Source organism: Puma concolor, chromosome A1 (assembly GCF_028749965.1).
Source record: "Puma concolor isolate L17-30 chromosome A1, mPumCon1.1.hap2, whole genome shotgun sequence".
NCBI classification, from domain to species: Eukaryota; Metazoa; Chordata; class Mammalia; order Carnivora; family Felidae; genus Puma; species Puma concolor.
Window position 1 is genome coordinate 223,127,531 of NC_141667.1, and position 14,790 is coordinate 223,142,320.

The 14,790-nt window shown below is 37.9% G+C and overlaps 1 protein-coding gene across 5 annotated transcripts in view; it reads left to right on the forward strand.

Annotated features, from left to right (window-relative positions):
- Positions 1–14,790, forward strand: part of LOC112860835 (phosphatidylinositol 3,4,5-trisphosphate 3-phosphatase TPTE2-like) — a 199,435-nt gene that overhangs the window by 65,795 nt on the left and 118,850 nt on the right. For 3 of the 5 annotated variants that reach the window (XM_086712941.1, XM_086712949.1, XM_086712954.1), the window contains one exon: positions 6,208–6,264. In XM_086712941.1, the coding sequence (XP_086569067.1) occupies positions 6,208–6,264 (57 nt within the window). Of the gene's footprint in view, positions 1–6,207; positions 6,265–14,334; positions 14,389–14,790 lie in introns of all 5 variants that reach the window. The other 2 variants (XM_086712927.1, XM_086712932.1) reach the window with 1 other exon arrangement.

Below are 14,790 nucleotides of genomic sequence, written 5' to 3' on the forward strand. Positions count from 1 at the left end.
TTAAATTCCACATAGAGGGAAATTATATGGTGTTTGTTTTTCTCTGACTTATTCCACTTATTTATACCCTCCAGGTTCTCCATGTCATTGCAAATGACAAGATGGCATTCTTTTTTAATGGCTGAATAATATTCTATTGTATATATACACCACATCTTCTTTATCCATGCATCTGTCAGTGGATACTTGGGTTGCTTCCATAATTTGGCTATTGTAAATAATGTTGTAGTAAACATAGGAATATGTAAATCTTTTCAAATTAGTCTTTTCATTTTCTTTGTGTAAATACTGGTAGTGGAATTACTGGATCATATAGGAATTCTATTTTTAATTCTGGGGGGAACTCCATACTGTTTTCCACAGTGGCTGCACCAATTTGCATTACTATCACCAGTACACATGGGTTCCTGTTTCTCCATGTTCTCACCAACACATGTTATTTCCTGGCATTTGTATTTTAGGCATTCTGACAGGTATAAAGTGATAGCTCATTGTGGTTTTATTTTGTACTTCCCTGATGGTTAGTGACCTTGAGTGTCTTTCCCTGTGTTTTTAGCCACCTGTATGTCTTCTTCGAAGAAGACATACATGTCTTCTGCCCCTTTTTAAGTTGGATTATTCATTATTTTGGGTGTTGAGTTGTATCAGTTCTTTATATATTTTGGATATTAACTCCTTATCAGTCATAACATTTGTTTCTCCCATGCAACAGGTTGCCTTTTTGACTTATTGATAGTTTCCTTTGCTGTGCACAAGGCTTTTACATTAGTGCAGTTCCAATAGTTTATTTTTGCTTTTGTTTCTCTTGTCTGAGCACAAAGAAAATTGTCGCTATGGCCAGTGTCACAGAAATTATTGTCTATGTTCTCTTCTAGGATATTTGTAGTTTCAGGTCTTACTTAATTTAGGACTTTAATCCCATTGTGAGTTTATTTTTGTGAATGGTGTAAGAAAGTGGTCCAGTTTCATTCTTTTGCATGTAGCTGTCCAGTTTTCCTAGCACCATTTGTTGAAGAGATGGTCTTTTCCTTATTGCATATTATTCCTTTCTTGTAGATTAATTGACCCTATAAGTATGGATTTATTTCTGGGATCTCTATTTTGCTACATTGGTTTATGTGTCTATTTTTGTGCCATTACCATACTGTCTTGATTACTACAGCTTTGTAGTATATTTTGGCTTTTTTCTTATTTATTTATTTTCTTATTTATTTACTTTAGTTATTTAATTATCTTACAGTACAATATTGGTTTCAGAAGTAGAATTCAGTGATTCATCACTTACATACAACATCCAGTGCTCATCACAAGTGTCCTCCTTAATGCCCATCACCCATCCACCTCCCTCCATGGACCCTCAGTTTGTTCTCTATCATTGAGTTTGTTGTTTAGTTTCTTTCTCTTCTCTTTTTATCACCCTTCCCATATGTCCATCTGTTTTGTTTCTTAAATTCCACATATGAGTGAAATTATATGAGATTTGTCTTTTTCTGACTGACTTCATTTGCTTAGCCTAATACACTCTAGCTCCATCCACATCATTGCACATAGAAAGATCTCATTGTTGTTGTTTTTTGATGGCTGAGTAGTATTCCATTGAATATATATATACATATACCGCATCTTCTTTTTCCATTCATCAGTTGATGGACATTTGGGCTCTTGCTATAGTTTGGCTATAGTTGATAAAGCTGCTATATACATTGGGGTGTATGTACTCCTTCAAATCTATTTTTGTATCCTTTGGGTAAATACCTAATAGTGCAATTTCTGGATCATAGGGTAGTTCTATTTTTTATTTTTTGAGGAACTTCCATACTGTTCCCCAGAGTGGCTGCACCATTTTGCATCCCTACCAGCAGTGCAAGAAGGTTCCCCTTTCTTTGCATCCTTGCCAACATTTGGTGTTTCCTTGAGTTATTAATTTTAGCCACTCTGACAGGTGTGAGGTGATACCTCATTGTGGTTTTGATTTGTATTTCCCTGATGATAAGTGATGTTGAACATCTTTTCATGTGTCTGTTAGCCATCTGGATGTCATCTTTGGATTAGTGTCTATTCATGTCTTCTGCCCATTTCTTCACTGGGTTGTTTTTTGGGTGTTGAGTTTGATAAATTCTTTATAGATTTTGGATACCAGCCCTTTATCAGTTATGTTCTTTGCAAATATCTTCTCTCATTCTGTAGGCTGCCTTTTAGTTTTGTTGATTGTTTCCTTCTGTAGTATATTTTGAAATCTCAGATTGTGCTATCTTCAGCTTTGTTGTTCTTTCTCAAGATTGCTTTGGCTCTTCAGGATCATTTGTGGTTCCATACAAGTTTTAGGATTGTTTGCTCTAGTTCTGTGAAAAATGTTGTTGGTATTTTCATAGGAATTGCATTGAATCTATTGATTACTTTGGTTAGTATGGACATTAAAAAAAATTATTCATGTTTGAGAGAGAGAGAGACAGAGCATTAGCAGGGGAGGGGCAGAGAGAGAGAGAGAGAGAGAGACCCAGAATCCGAAGCAGGCCCCAGGCTCCGAGCTGTCAGCACAGAGCCCAACGTGGGGCTCAAACCCACGAACCACGAGATCATGACCTGAGCCAAAGTCAGACGCTCAACTGACTGAGCCACCTAGGTGCCCCAAAATTATTTTTCTATTATACTTGAATCGTTACCAATTTTCACAAATACTTGAAATGTGAAGTCTGAAAGCTATTGTGCAACAAAGTCTCATAAAGTAGTAGGTCTTTTGATAAATTTAGAAATAATTGATACTAGATTTCAAAGTACGTGGAAGATTGTTTCCCACCAGAGATCTCCCTTCCATCCAACTATATCTGGTATTCTCTTAGCCTGAAAGTCCCTGTCTCCTTCTTCAAATGTTATCTCCCCCTCGAGAAGCCTTCCCAGACTCCCTCCACCAGAGAAGTTTTTACTTTCCTTCTATCCTCACTAACCACTAATGCTACAATGAGTGGTTTGCGTATTATTCCCCCTGCTTGACTGTGAGCATCTTGAGGTAAAAAACTCAAGGCCTGGTCCTCTCTGGACCTTCTATGTTAGTGGCACACATGCCTACCAATGGCCCATTGATGTATCACCTATTTCCCATTTCTGTGCTCTTGCTCATATTTCATTCTCCAATATTCTCAATCTCCTCAGTAATCTGTGTTTCCTGCACAACTGATTGTCTTTCCCTCTGTTGCTTTCTTGTCTCTACAGTCCATTTATGCCCAGCATATTTATCTCCTTCTTGTGTCCACACACTGCTTCAAATTGCTCTCTAATTACTCCATGTGTGCATAATTCACATCCAAAGCAAGATCCTAAACAGAAATCATGGGGCCTATTTTAAATTTTTTCAAATATTCTGGTCCCAAACATAAGTGATTTAATCATCAGTTCTGGTTAAGTTAAGGAACATACCCTTTTTCCCCATCTCTCTAGATCCTCCTCGTACCATCAAATATGTTATCAAATTTATAATTTTCTGACTTGTATTTAATGGATGGATTAGGGAGCACACACACAAAGACAAGGACTTTCTGGGTGTTAATCTGTATCCTGGATCTTTATTGACTTCATTTATTACTTGTAATAGCTTTTTTTTTTTTTTTTTTTTGGTGGAGTCTCTATGAGTTCTATGTATAGTATTATGTCATCTGTGAATAGTGACGGTTTAAATTCTTCCTTACCTAATATGGATGTCTCTTATTTGTTTCCTTTATTTCCTTGCTTGCTTTCTTTCTTTTATCTGATTGCTGTGGCTCGGACTTCCACTATTATGTTGAGTAGAAGTGGTGAGAGTGGACATGCTTGACTTATTCCCAATCTCTGAGGAAATGTCAGTTTTTCACCTATTAAGTATGATGTCAGCTGTGGGTTTTTCATATATGGTCTTTATTATGTTAAGGCATATTCCCTCTAACCCGACTTTGTTGGGAGTTTTTCATATGAACGATGTTGAATTTTGTTAAATGCTTTTACTACATCTGTTGAGATAATCAGATAGTTTTTATCCTTCATTTTGTTAAGTTGGTGTAACATATTGATTGATTTGTGAATATTGCACCGTCCTTGTATCTCTGGAATAAAGTCCACTTGATCGTGGTGAATGATCATTTTAGTGTATTATCGAATGTGATTTTGCTAGCATTTTGTTTAGGGCTTTTGCATCTGTGTTCCTCAGTGATATCGGCCTGTAGTTTTCTTTATTTGTGGTGTCTTTGTCTGATTTTGGTATCAGAGTAATGCTGGTCTCATAGAATGAATTTGGAAGCTTTCTGTCCTCTTCTATTTTTGGAATAATTTGAGAATAATAGGTATTTGCTCTTCTTTAAATGTTTGATAGAATACACCTGTGAATTCATGTTGGCCTGAACTTTAATTTGGGGGAAATTTTTTGGTTACCAATTCAATTTCATTACTAGTAATAGCCTGTTCAGATTTCTATTTCTTCCCAATTCAGTTTTGGAAAATTGTATGTTTCTGGGAATTTATGCATTTCTTCTGAGTGGTCCAATTTGTTGGCATGTGATTTTTCATAGTATTTTCTTATAATTCTGTTTTTTTCAGTGGCGTCAGTTTTCCCCTTTTGTTTGATTTTAACTGAGTCTCTCCCTCTCTCTCTTTTTTTTTATCTTGAGAGTGGCTGAGGTTTTGTCAATTTTGTTGATCTTTTCAAAGAACCAACTCTTGGTTTTATTGATATATAAACACACAGGCACAATGTATATACATGTATACACATATATACATATACATATTTACACATATATACATATACATATATATTTTTTAGTCTCTATGCCATTTATTTCTTCTCTGATAGTTTTTATTTCCTACTTTCTACTCACCTTGGGCTTTTTTTTTTTTTTTAATTTTTTTTTTCAACGTTTTTTTATTTATTTTTGGGACAGAGAGAGACAGAGCATGAACGGGGGAGGGGCAGAGAGAGAGGGAGACACAGAATCGGAAACAGGCTCCAGGCTCCGAGCCATCAGCCCAGAGCCTGACGCGGGGCTCGAACTCACGGACCGCGAGATCGTGACCTGGCTGAAGTCGGACGCTTAACCGACTGCGCCACCCAGGCGCCCCACCTTGGGCTTTTTAAAATCTTCTCCTAGTTTCTTTTAGGTGTAAGGATATATTTTTTTTATTTGAGCTTCTCTTGTTTCTTGAGGTAGATTTATATTGCTACTCCTTTCCCTCTTAGTACTGCTTTTGCTGTGCCCCTAAGATGTTTTTTATCATTGTTTTATCTTCACTCTTCTTCATTCTTTTTTTTTTTCTCTCTGATTAGATGAATTGCACTGCCCTGTATTTGAATTCATTGATTGTTTCCTCTATTTGGGTGGTGGGGGTCCAAAGTTACGAATTTCTAGCTATAAAATAAACAGGTTATAGAGATGTACTATACAGCATGGTGACTCCAGTCAATAATACTGTATTGCATGTTTGAAAGTTGCTAGGAGAGTAAATCTTAAAAGTCTTCATCACAAGAAAAAATTCTCTAAGGTGACACATGTTAACTAGACTTACTATGGTGATCATTTTGTAATATATACAATAACAAATTATTGTGCACTTGAAACTAATATAATGTATGTCAATTACACCTTAATTAAAAAAAGTTGTTAAAGGATTAACAGCAAGAAAAGTCATTCTGATGATGTGCTCCACTTTCAAGAAACGTTTGTGAACATAATTTAGGCATATTCTTGTTTCTACCCTACCAAATAGCAACTAGGGACTGGCCTTGCCATTGAAATTCTCATTGTTTGGGCATTTCTTTCCATTAAATCTGTATCCTTTCATCAACCGTTAGCTGGATCCACCTCCCCATCCATATACTCTCATGTCTGTCTGTCTGTGTGTCTGTCTCTCTTCCCAAATTTATTCAGCAGTTTCCAGAATTGCAGAGAAATTGGGAAAGAAGCAAGGATATTAATCATCATTGCTGCTTCTATTTCCAGTAAATATGTACCTGTGTACACACACACACACACACACACACACACACACACACACAAAAACTGGAGACTGGCTTACAGGTTACACTGTGGTAACTCAAAGCTGTTGCTTCAGTTTCTGTCACCTCTCTTCAGGATTTGTGATGTGTGATTTACTTTTCGTGTCTGAAATTCCTTTCAGGAAAGAGCGAGATTTCCTTCCACGTCATCTGACTTTATTTTTTGTGTATTTTTTTCCCTTTGGCAGACATAACAACACTCCAATGTCCTCTTTGGTGTCCTCTGGCCACAATATCAACAATAGGTGAGTTGAATTTCTGTCATCTGGGTGGGAAAACCACTTGGAAGCATCAGTGGCGTTAGGGCTTGTTCATGATAGCTTATCAGCTTCTGTATGTAATTTTTTTTCTGCTTTGGATCTAAATAGAAAAAGAAGGAACAGATCAAAGAGGGAGAACATTTATTATGGGTCTGTTTGTGAGCGTTGGGGATTAGCAGTCAAAACACTTGGGAAACTGGGGGACCTGGGTGGCTCAATCGGTTGAGTGTCCGACTTCGGCCCAGGTCACGAACTTGCGGTTCCTGAGTTCAAGCCCCTCGTCGGGCTCTGTGCTGACAGCTCGGAGCCTGGAGCTTCCTTCAGATTCTGTGTCTCCCTCTCCCTCTCCGCCCCTCCACCGCTTGCACTCTGTCTCTCAAAAATAAAAAAGATTAAAAAAATTTTAAAACAGTTGGGAAGTTATCACAGTGTTTGTATATGACATTCTACTTGTGTGGAACAAGGGAGGAGAGAATACTACTGGGAAGCAAATAGGCGAAAGCAGTGGACAGGGAGCAGAGGCACCCTCAGCAGAAAATAAAGGAGCTAAGAGATCACCCTTCAGAGCTCTGCTACTTGTGAGGCTAGTTGTTCTAAACCCAAACTCACCATCATATTGGATGGAGCCCCTGCCCTGGCCTGAAGTTACTTGCCCATAGTGCAAGAGCAAGAAAAACTTCATGAAGCATGAAAATATAGTTGAATTTGAAATAAATGCAAGCACAAAAGGCACATAAACACTGGGGTTCAGTTCAGTAGTAAAGAAATGTTTTTAAATCTTTATCCATGAATGATTCTTGTACAAGCTTAAGAATTTCATTTCTACCATATAAAGCTGCATTTCTGGGGGAAAATGAAATACTTCTTTCCAGATAACCAAATTACATAAGAATTTTTGAGGGTTCAACCACATTATCAAGTGTAGATAAATTGTAGCTAATTTGAATGAAAAAAAGTAAGTAAGGGATCACATGGTGTTTGATCAGATACATTTTATCCTTTAGTTCTGATCGAAATAAATTGACATCAGTAACTGATAAGGAAGTCACCAGTAAAAGGTGGTATATGTGTGTGTGTGTGTGTGTGTGTGTGTGTGTGTGTGTGTGTACATGTATATGTACGGTATATGTATATGTAAAAATACAAGATATTCAGTGCAGAGTTTAGTTTCTTGGACACTCTTTCTAAAGTGTTGGCAATATCAACTTCTGTATATAACATTTTTTTTATCTAATTGGATAGAGGAGGAACAGGCCCTCCTGTCTTGAGTTACCAGCAGCCAAAGCTCTTGGGAAAGCTATCAGATTGCTGTATATGAGATTCTACTAGATTGGGCTGTATTCATTTGCCAGGGATGCTGTAATAAAATATCATAAAACTGAATAGTTTAAACAACAGAAGTTTATTGTCTCAGTCTTAGAGGCTAGAAGTTGATATCAGGATGTCAGTAAGGTTGTTTCCTTCTGAGAGCTGTGAGAAAGAATCTAGTCCATACCTCTCTCCTAGCTTCTGGTGATTGCTGTCAATCTTTGCTGTTCTGTGGTATGTAGCATCATTGCTCCAGTTACTACCTTAATCTCTGCATGGGTGAAGTATGTGTGTCTGTGTCTAAATTTTTCCTTTGGCTATCCAGTCAGACTGGATTAGGAGCCCCCCAAACCAGTTTGACTATATCTTAATAACATCTTCAGCAACCCTATTTCCGACAAAGTCACATTCTGAGTTCCAGGAAATAGGATTTCAACATTTCAGTTTTGATGGGACTATATCCAACTTATAGTATGTGACAAGTGAGGAGAGACTCCTATTTGGAGCAAGGAGAATGATGGCAGTGGACTGGAATCTGCCCCATACCCTCCAGAGCTCTGCCACTATGTGAAGTGACCCTCAAACTCAATCCCACTACTATAGTGGATACAGCCACTGCCTCAGGCCTGTAGGGCTTGCCCCAGTCTGAGAAGCAGGAGAGATGACCATGATGGGTAAAAGTAAGGAGGTGATGGAAGGACTTGAGAATCAGGCATTTAGATGGAGTAAGAGGGATGTGTACTTAATAAACTGAAGTTAAAGTGAAATAAATGCCACCACAAAAGGCTGTTAGTTATTGGGATTAGGGAAAAGTAAAGACCATTACTTAAACCTTGATGCTTACTATTTTCACAGTCCTAAGATATTAATTACCACCATACAAAGTCTCATTTCTTCTTTTCAATTTTTCAATTCCAGTATATTTAACATACAGTGTTATATTAGTTTCAGGTGTACAATATAGTGATTCAACAATTCTGTAAATTATTCAGTGCTCCTCATGATGAGTGTACTCTTAATCCCCTTTACCCCCCACCTACCTCCCCTCTGGCCTAGTTAGGAATCTGGTTTAGGAGTCTGATTTTTTTTTTTTTTGTCTCATTTTTCTTTGTTGGTTTGTTTTGTTTCTTGAATTTTACATATGAGTGAAATCATAGGGTATTTGTCTTTCTCTGACTTTTTTTGCTTAGCACTATGCCATCTAGATCCATCCATGTTGCAAATGGCGAGATTTCATTATTTTCTATCGCTGAGTAATATTCCATTGTGTATATATACCACACCTTCTTCATTCATTCAACTATCAATAGATACTTGGTTTTAGCCATTCTGACAGGTGTGAGGTGATATCTCATTGTGGCTTTGATTTGCATTTCCCTAATGATTAATGATGTTAAGTATCTTTTCACATGTCTGTTGGCCATTTGGATATCTTCTTTGGGGAAATGTTTGTTCATGTCTTCTGCCCATATTTTAATTGGATTATTTGGTTTTTGGTGTTGAGATGTATAAGTTCTTCACATATTGGATGGAGTCCCTGCCCTAGGCCTGAAGTTACTTGACCATATTTGATACTAACCCTTTATCAGATATGTCACTTGCAAACATCTTCTCCCATTTAGTAGGTTGTCTTTTAGTTTTGTCGATTGTTTCCTTCACTGTGCAGAAGCTTTTTATTTTGGTGTGATCCCAATAGTTTATACTTCTTTTGTTTTCCTTGCCTCAGGGAAATATCTAAATAGATGTGGCTACAGCTAATACCAGAAATTACTGCCTGTGCTCTTTTCTAGGATTTTTATGGTTCCAGGTCTCACATTTAGGTTTTTAATCTATTTTAAGCTTATTTTTATGTATGGAATAACAAAGTTATTCAGTTTCATTCTTTTGCAGGTAACTGTCAAATTTTCCAAACACCATTTCTTAAAAAGACTGTCTCTTTTCTCATTGGATATTCTTGCCTCCTTGTTGAAAATTAATTTGACTGTATTATCGTGGGCTTATTTCTGCCCTCTTGATTCTGTTCTACTGACCTATGTATCTGTCTTTATGCCAGTACCATACTTTCTTGATTACTACAGCTTTGTAGTATATCTTGAAATCTGGGATTGTGATACCTTTAGTTTCATTCTTTCTCAAGATTGCTTTGGCTACTCAGGGGTCTTTTGTGATTCCATATACATTTTAGGGTTCTTTTTTCTAGTTCTGTGAAGAATGTTGGTACTTTCATGGAGATTGCACTGAATCTGTGGGTTGCTTTGGGTAGAAATTTTAACAATATTCTCCCAATCCATGAGCATGGAGTATTTTTCTGTTTGTTTTTGTCATCTTCAGTCTCTTTCATCAGGTGTTTCATAGTTTTCAGAGTACAGGTCTTCTATCTCCTTGGTTAAGTTCATTCCCAGGTATTTTATTTTATTATTTTTGGTGCAGTTGTAAATGGGACTGTTTTCTTAATATCTCTTTCTGCTACTTTCTTAATTTCCTTTTTTACAGGTTTTATTTATTTTTGAGAGAGGGAGAGACAGAGTGTGAGCGGGGAAGGGGCAGAAAAAGAGGGAGATACAGAATGCTCAGGCTCTGAGCTGTCAGCACAAAACTCATTGTGGGTCTTTGAACCCACAAACCTGGGGATCATGACCTGAGCTGAAGTTGGTCACTTAACTGACTGAGCCACCCAGGTGCCCCTCTTAATTTCCTTTTTGATTTTATTTTGGTTGACCCGTTTATTGTTTAGTAGCATGTTATTTAACCTCCATGTATTTGTGTTCTTTCCAGATTTCTTCTTGTGGTTGATGTGCTAGTTTCATAGTGCTGTGGTCAAAAATGCATAGTATGCATTCAGTGTTTTTTAATTTGTTGAGACTTGTTTTGTGGCCTAACCTGGGATTGATTCTGGAGACTGTTCTATGTGTTATTGGGGAAAATGTGTATTCTGCTGTTTTAGGATGAAATGAAATGTTCTGAAAGATCTTTTAGATTCATCTGGACTAAAGCCACTGTTTCTTTATTTGATTTTCTGTTTAGATTATCTGTCCTTTGATGTAAGTGGGGTGGTGAAGTCCCCTACTTTTACTGAATTATTATCAATTAATTTATGTTTGTTATGAATTACTTTATGTATTTGGGTACTCCCATGTTGAATGCATACATATTTACAATTGTTATATCTTCTTGTTGAATTGTTCCCTTCATGATTATGGTAATGTCTTTCTTTGTCTCTTTTCAGTCTTTGTTTTAACATCTATTATGTCTAATATAAGTATTATCACCCCAGCTTTCTTTCCACTTTCATTTGTATGACAAATGCTTTCCATCCCTATACTTTGAATCTACATGTGTCTTTAGTTCTGACATGTGTCTCTTGTAGGCAGCCAATAAATGAGTCTTGCTTTTTTTATCCATTCCATCACCCTATGTCTTTTGACAGGAGCATTTAGTCTGTTTACATTCAAAGTAATTATTGATACGTATGTACTTAACTACCGTTTTGTTACTTTATAGTGGTTTTATTGTTCTATTCGTTTCTTCTCTTCCTTTTTCTCTCATGGTTAGTTGGATTTCTTTAGTGATACACCTGGATTCCTTTCTCTTTATTTTTTGCATATCTATTACTGGTTTTTGTTTGTGGCTCCATTAGGTTTATATATAACATCTTATACATATAGCAGTCTATATTAAGTTGATGGTTGCTTAAATTTGAACCCATTCTAAAAGCACTAAATTTTTACTCTTCCCCCACATTGTAGGTATATGGTGTCATACTTTTCATCTTTTATTTTGTGAATCCCTTGACTGATTTTTATAGATGTACTTAATTTTACTGCGTTTGTGCTTCCTACTTGTCTTATTCCTGCTTATGATCTCTTTTTTTTTTTCCACTCAGAGTCCCCTTTAAATTTCTTGTAGGGTTGGTTTAGTGATGTAGAATTTGTTTAACATTTTGTTTGGGAGACTCTTGATTTCTCCTTCCATTCTGAATGATGGCCTTAATGGATAGAGTATTCTTGCTTGCAAGTTTTTTTCTTTCAGAACTAATATATCAGCCATTGCCTTCTAACCTACAAAATTTCTGTTGAAAAATCAGTTAATAGCCTTATGGGGTTTCTTTCGTATATAACTGTTTGATTTTTCTTTTGCTTCTTTATAAATTCTCCCTTATCACTACTTTTTGGCATTTTAATTACTATGTGTCTTGGAGTGGACCTCCTTGGGTTGATTTGGTTGGGGGTTCTCTCTGCCTCCTGGATCTGGATTTTAGTTTCCTTCTCCAGGTTAGGAAATTTTCCTACTATTATTTTTTCAAATAGATTTTCTGCCCCCTTTTGTCTCTCTTCTACTTTTGGGATTCCTATAATGCAAATGTTATTATGCTTGATGATGGCACTGGTTCCCTTAATATATTCTCCTTTTTTTATTGTTTGTTTTTCCTCTCTCATGTTCAGCTTGATTGCTTTGTATTTCTCTCTCATCCAGGTTGCTGATCCACTCTTCTTCTTCTAGTACTTATTTCCTCTAGTGGTTTTTTTGTTTGTTGTTTTTTTTTTGTTGTTGTTGTTGTTTTTTTTTTTTTAGTGAGTGTGTGAGTGGGGGAGGGAGTGAGAGAGAGAAAGAGAATCCCAAGCAGACTCCATGCTCAGTGTGGAGTCTAATGCAGGGCCCAATCCCATGACCTTGGGATCATGATCTGAGCTGAAATAAAGAGTCAGATGCTTAACTGACTGAGCCACTCAGGTGCCCCCCCCTCTAGTGTACTTTTAACTTCAGTTATTGAATTTTTCATTCCGATTGGTTCTTTTTTAAAATTTATTTATTTTGAGAGAAAGAGAATGAGCATGGGAGGGACAAAGAGAGAGGGAACAGAGGATCCCAAGTGGGCTCTGTGCTGACAGCAGTGAGCCCAATGCGGGGCTCAAACTCCCAAACCATGAGATTGTGACCTGAGCTGAAGTCAGACACTCAACCAACTGAGCCACCCAGATGCCCCTGATTGGTTCCTTTTTATGGTTTCTTTCTCTTTCTTGAAGGTCTCTCTGAAGTCCTACCTCTTTTCTCAAGTTCAATGAGTATCTTTATTACCATTACTTTAAATTCTCTTAGGCATGTGACTTATCTCTATTTTATTTAGCTCTATTGCAGTGATTTTTGTCCTTTTTTTTTTTTTTTTAATTTGGGACATATTCTTCTCTCTCCTCATTTGTTTAACTCTCCGAGTCTGTTCTATGTGTTGAGAAAGTAGCTACTTCTCTTGCTCTTGAAACAAGAGGTCCTATCGTGTGCTGCAGTGGTGTCCCCTGTTCACCAGAACCTGGCACTTCAGGGGTGTCTTCTGTGTGTTACATGTGCCCTACTGTTGTGACTGAGCTGTGTTTGCCTTCAGCCTAGTCATTTTCAATGGCTCTATTTGCCTATTGTGGGCAGGGTGTATTACTTGTGTTGTTAGTAGGCCAGTCTGTGGCCATCATGGGCTTCAGGGGATCAGACCAGGCATTTGCCAGAGTTGCTGTAGCACCAAACTGCAGAGCACTCTGCCTTGTTGTTCCCCAAGAAGCTTTTGTTGGTGGGCGGGGCCTGCCCTGCCAGTGCACTTGAACTGGTGTGTGTGGTTATCTTTCCCTTCCCCAGGGCAAGAGTCACTTTGTAGTGGTGCTGGTCACTGTCAGGGCTGCTTGCATACTGCTTGTGACACAATTTTGGAGGGACTCCTGCTGAGGGTAGGTCTGCAGGAGAATGCGGGAGAGGGGTACTGGGTCCACAATGGTCCAGTGTGGGAAGGGACCTGCAGCCACTCCTAGAAAACTCTTGTCCAGTCTGAGATGGTGGGGGAGCATCAGCAGGAGAATATGGGTGCATGGCACAGTTAGCAAGCTAGGTGGAAAGTGTTTGTGCTGCACTGGTTCCTGCAGGTATCCATGTAACTTGGCTGAGAGGTGGGGAAGGGAAATGGCACCTGCCAGCACTTTTGTTCCTGGACAAGTTTCCCAAAGGTCCCTCTCCCTTGAGCACATGCTCTGACATGAGTAAGTAAATCTTCCTGTATACCCCAGGTGTTTTACAAACTGCTGTGTTTGCACTCTATCTTGGGAAGCTGTTGGTGGTGCTGTCTCTTTAAGGGCAGGTACTTATTTCATATTGCCTTCCAGCTCTCCCAGAGCCAAGCCCACTGATTTTTAAAGTTCCAGGTGTTAAGTCCTACTGATTCTAAGAACTAGTAAGGTTGATACGCAACGCCCCCCTCACTAGGTTTTTAAAGCCTAATGTTCTGGTGATTTGACTTTCCTGTACATGTTTCCCATGCCTGGGTGCATGGTGTGAAGTCTTCTCTACCTTCGATGTGCCCACAGCATCCCTCCCTCCCATGAGGAGTCCTGTGGGTCCATTTAGCTCCTGACTGTGTCTCTGCCCTTCTTACCCTCTTTGATGTGGCCTATTCCCTACATTTATGAATGAATAGTCTCCTCTGTCAGTCTTGGGTTATTTTTTGGGCTATGTATACTGATATGGGTGTTATCTAGGTGTATCTATGGAATGAGGTGAGCTCAGGATCCTTGTTTTCCACCATCTTGCCCAGAAGTCTAACACCTTATTTCTAATAAAAAATTATATACCAGGTTAAATTTACTGATATCTACATGAATGTTTAAAGATCAAACAGTTCATAAAAATAGAAAAATTACAGTTATTTGAACAAAAAAAAATAAGTGTAGAATTATATGTGGTATCTGATCATGTACCTTTTCAATCCTTTAGCCCAAACCCTAATGAATTGGCATCAGAAACCTATGAGGAAGACGACAATGAAATGTGAGCTTAAAAGGCATAAAGATATGTGTATATATATAAGTATATAATATATACACACACACATCTACATGCTCCTGTCAACACGAACACACAACACTCATACACCTACACACACACAGATATATAACACAAAGAAATAGAATTTGTGAAATTCACCCTGAGGAACATCCAAAGCAATACAGAGTGTCTGACACTTTTTCTAAGTCTTCTCACATTAACATTGTAGATAACTATTATTTTCAGATTCACTTAAATAAAATAGGAGCAGGTCATGAAAGGGATGCTTCTTCCTCTAAGCATGTTTGTTAGCCTTAGTGGGTAGCAGCCAAACCCTTATGAAATTACCAGATGGCCTGTATATCAGACTCTACTAGGGTGGGCCAGAGAGGAAGAGTCTACAGT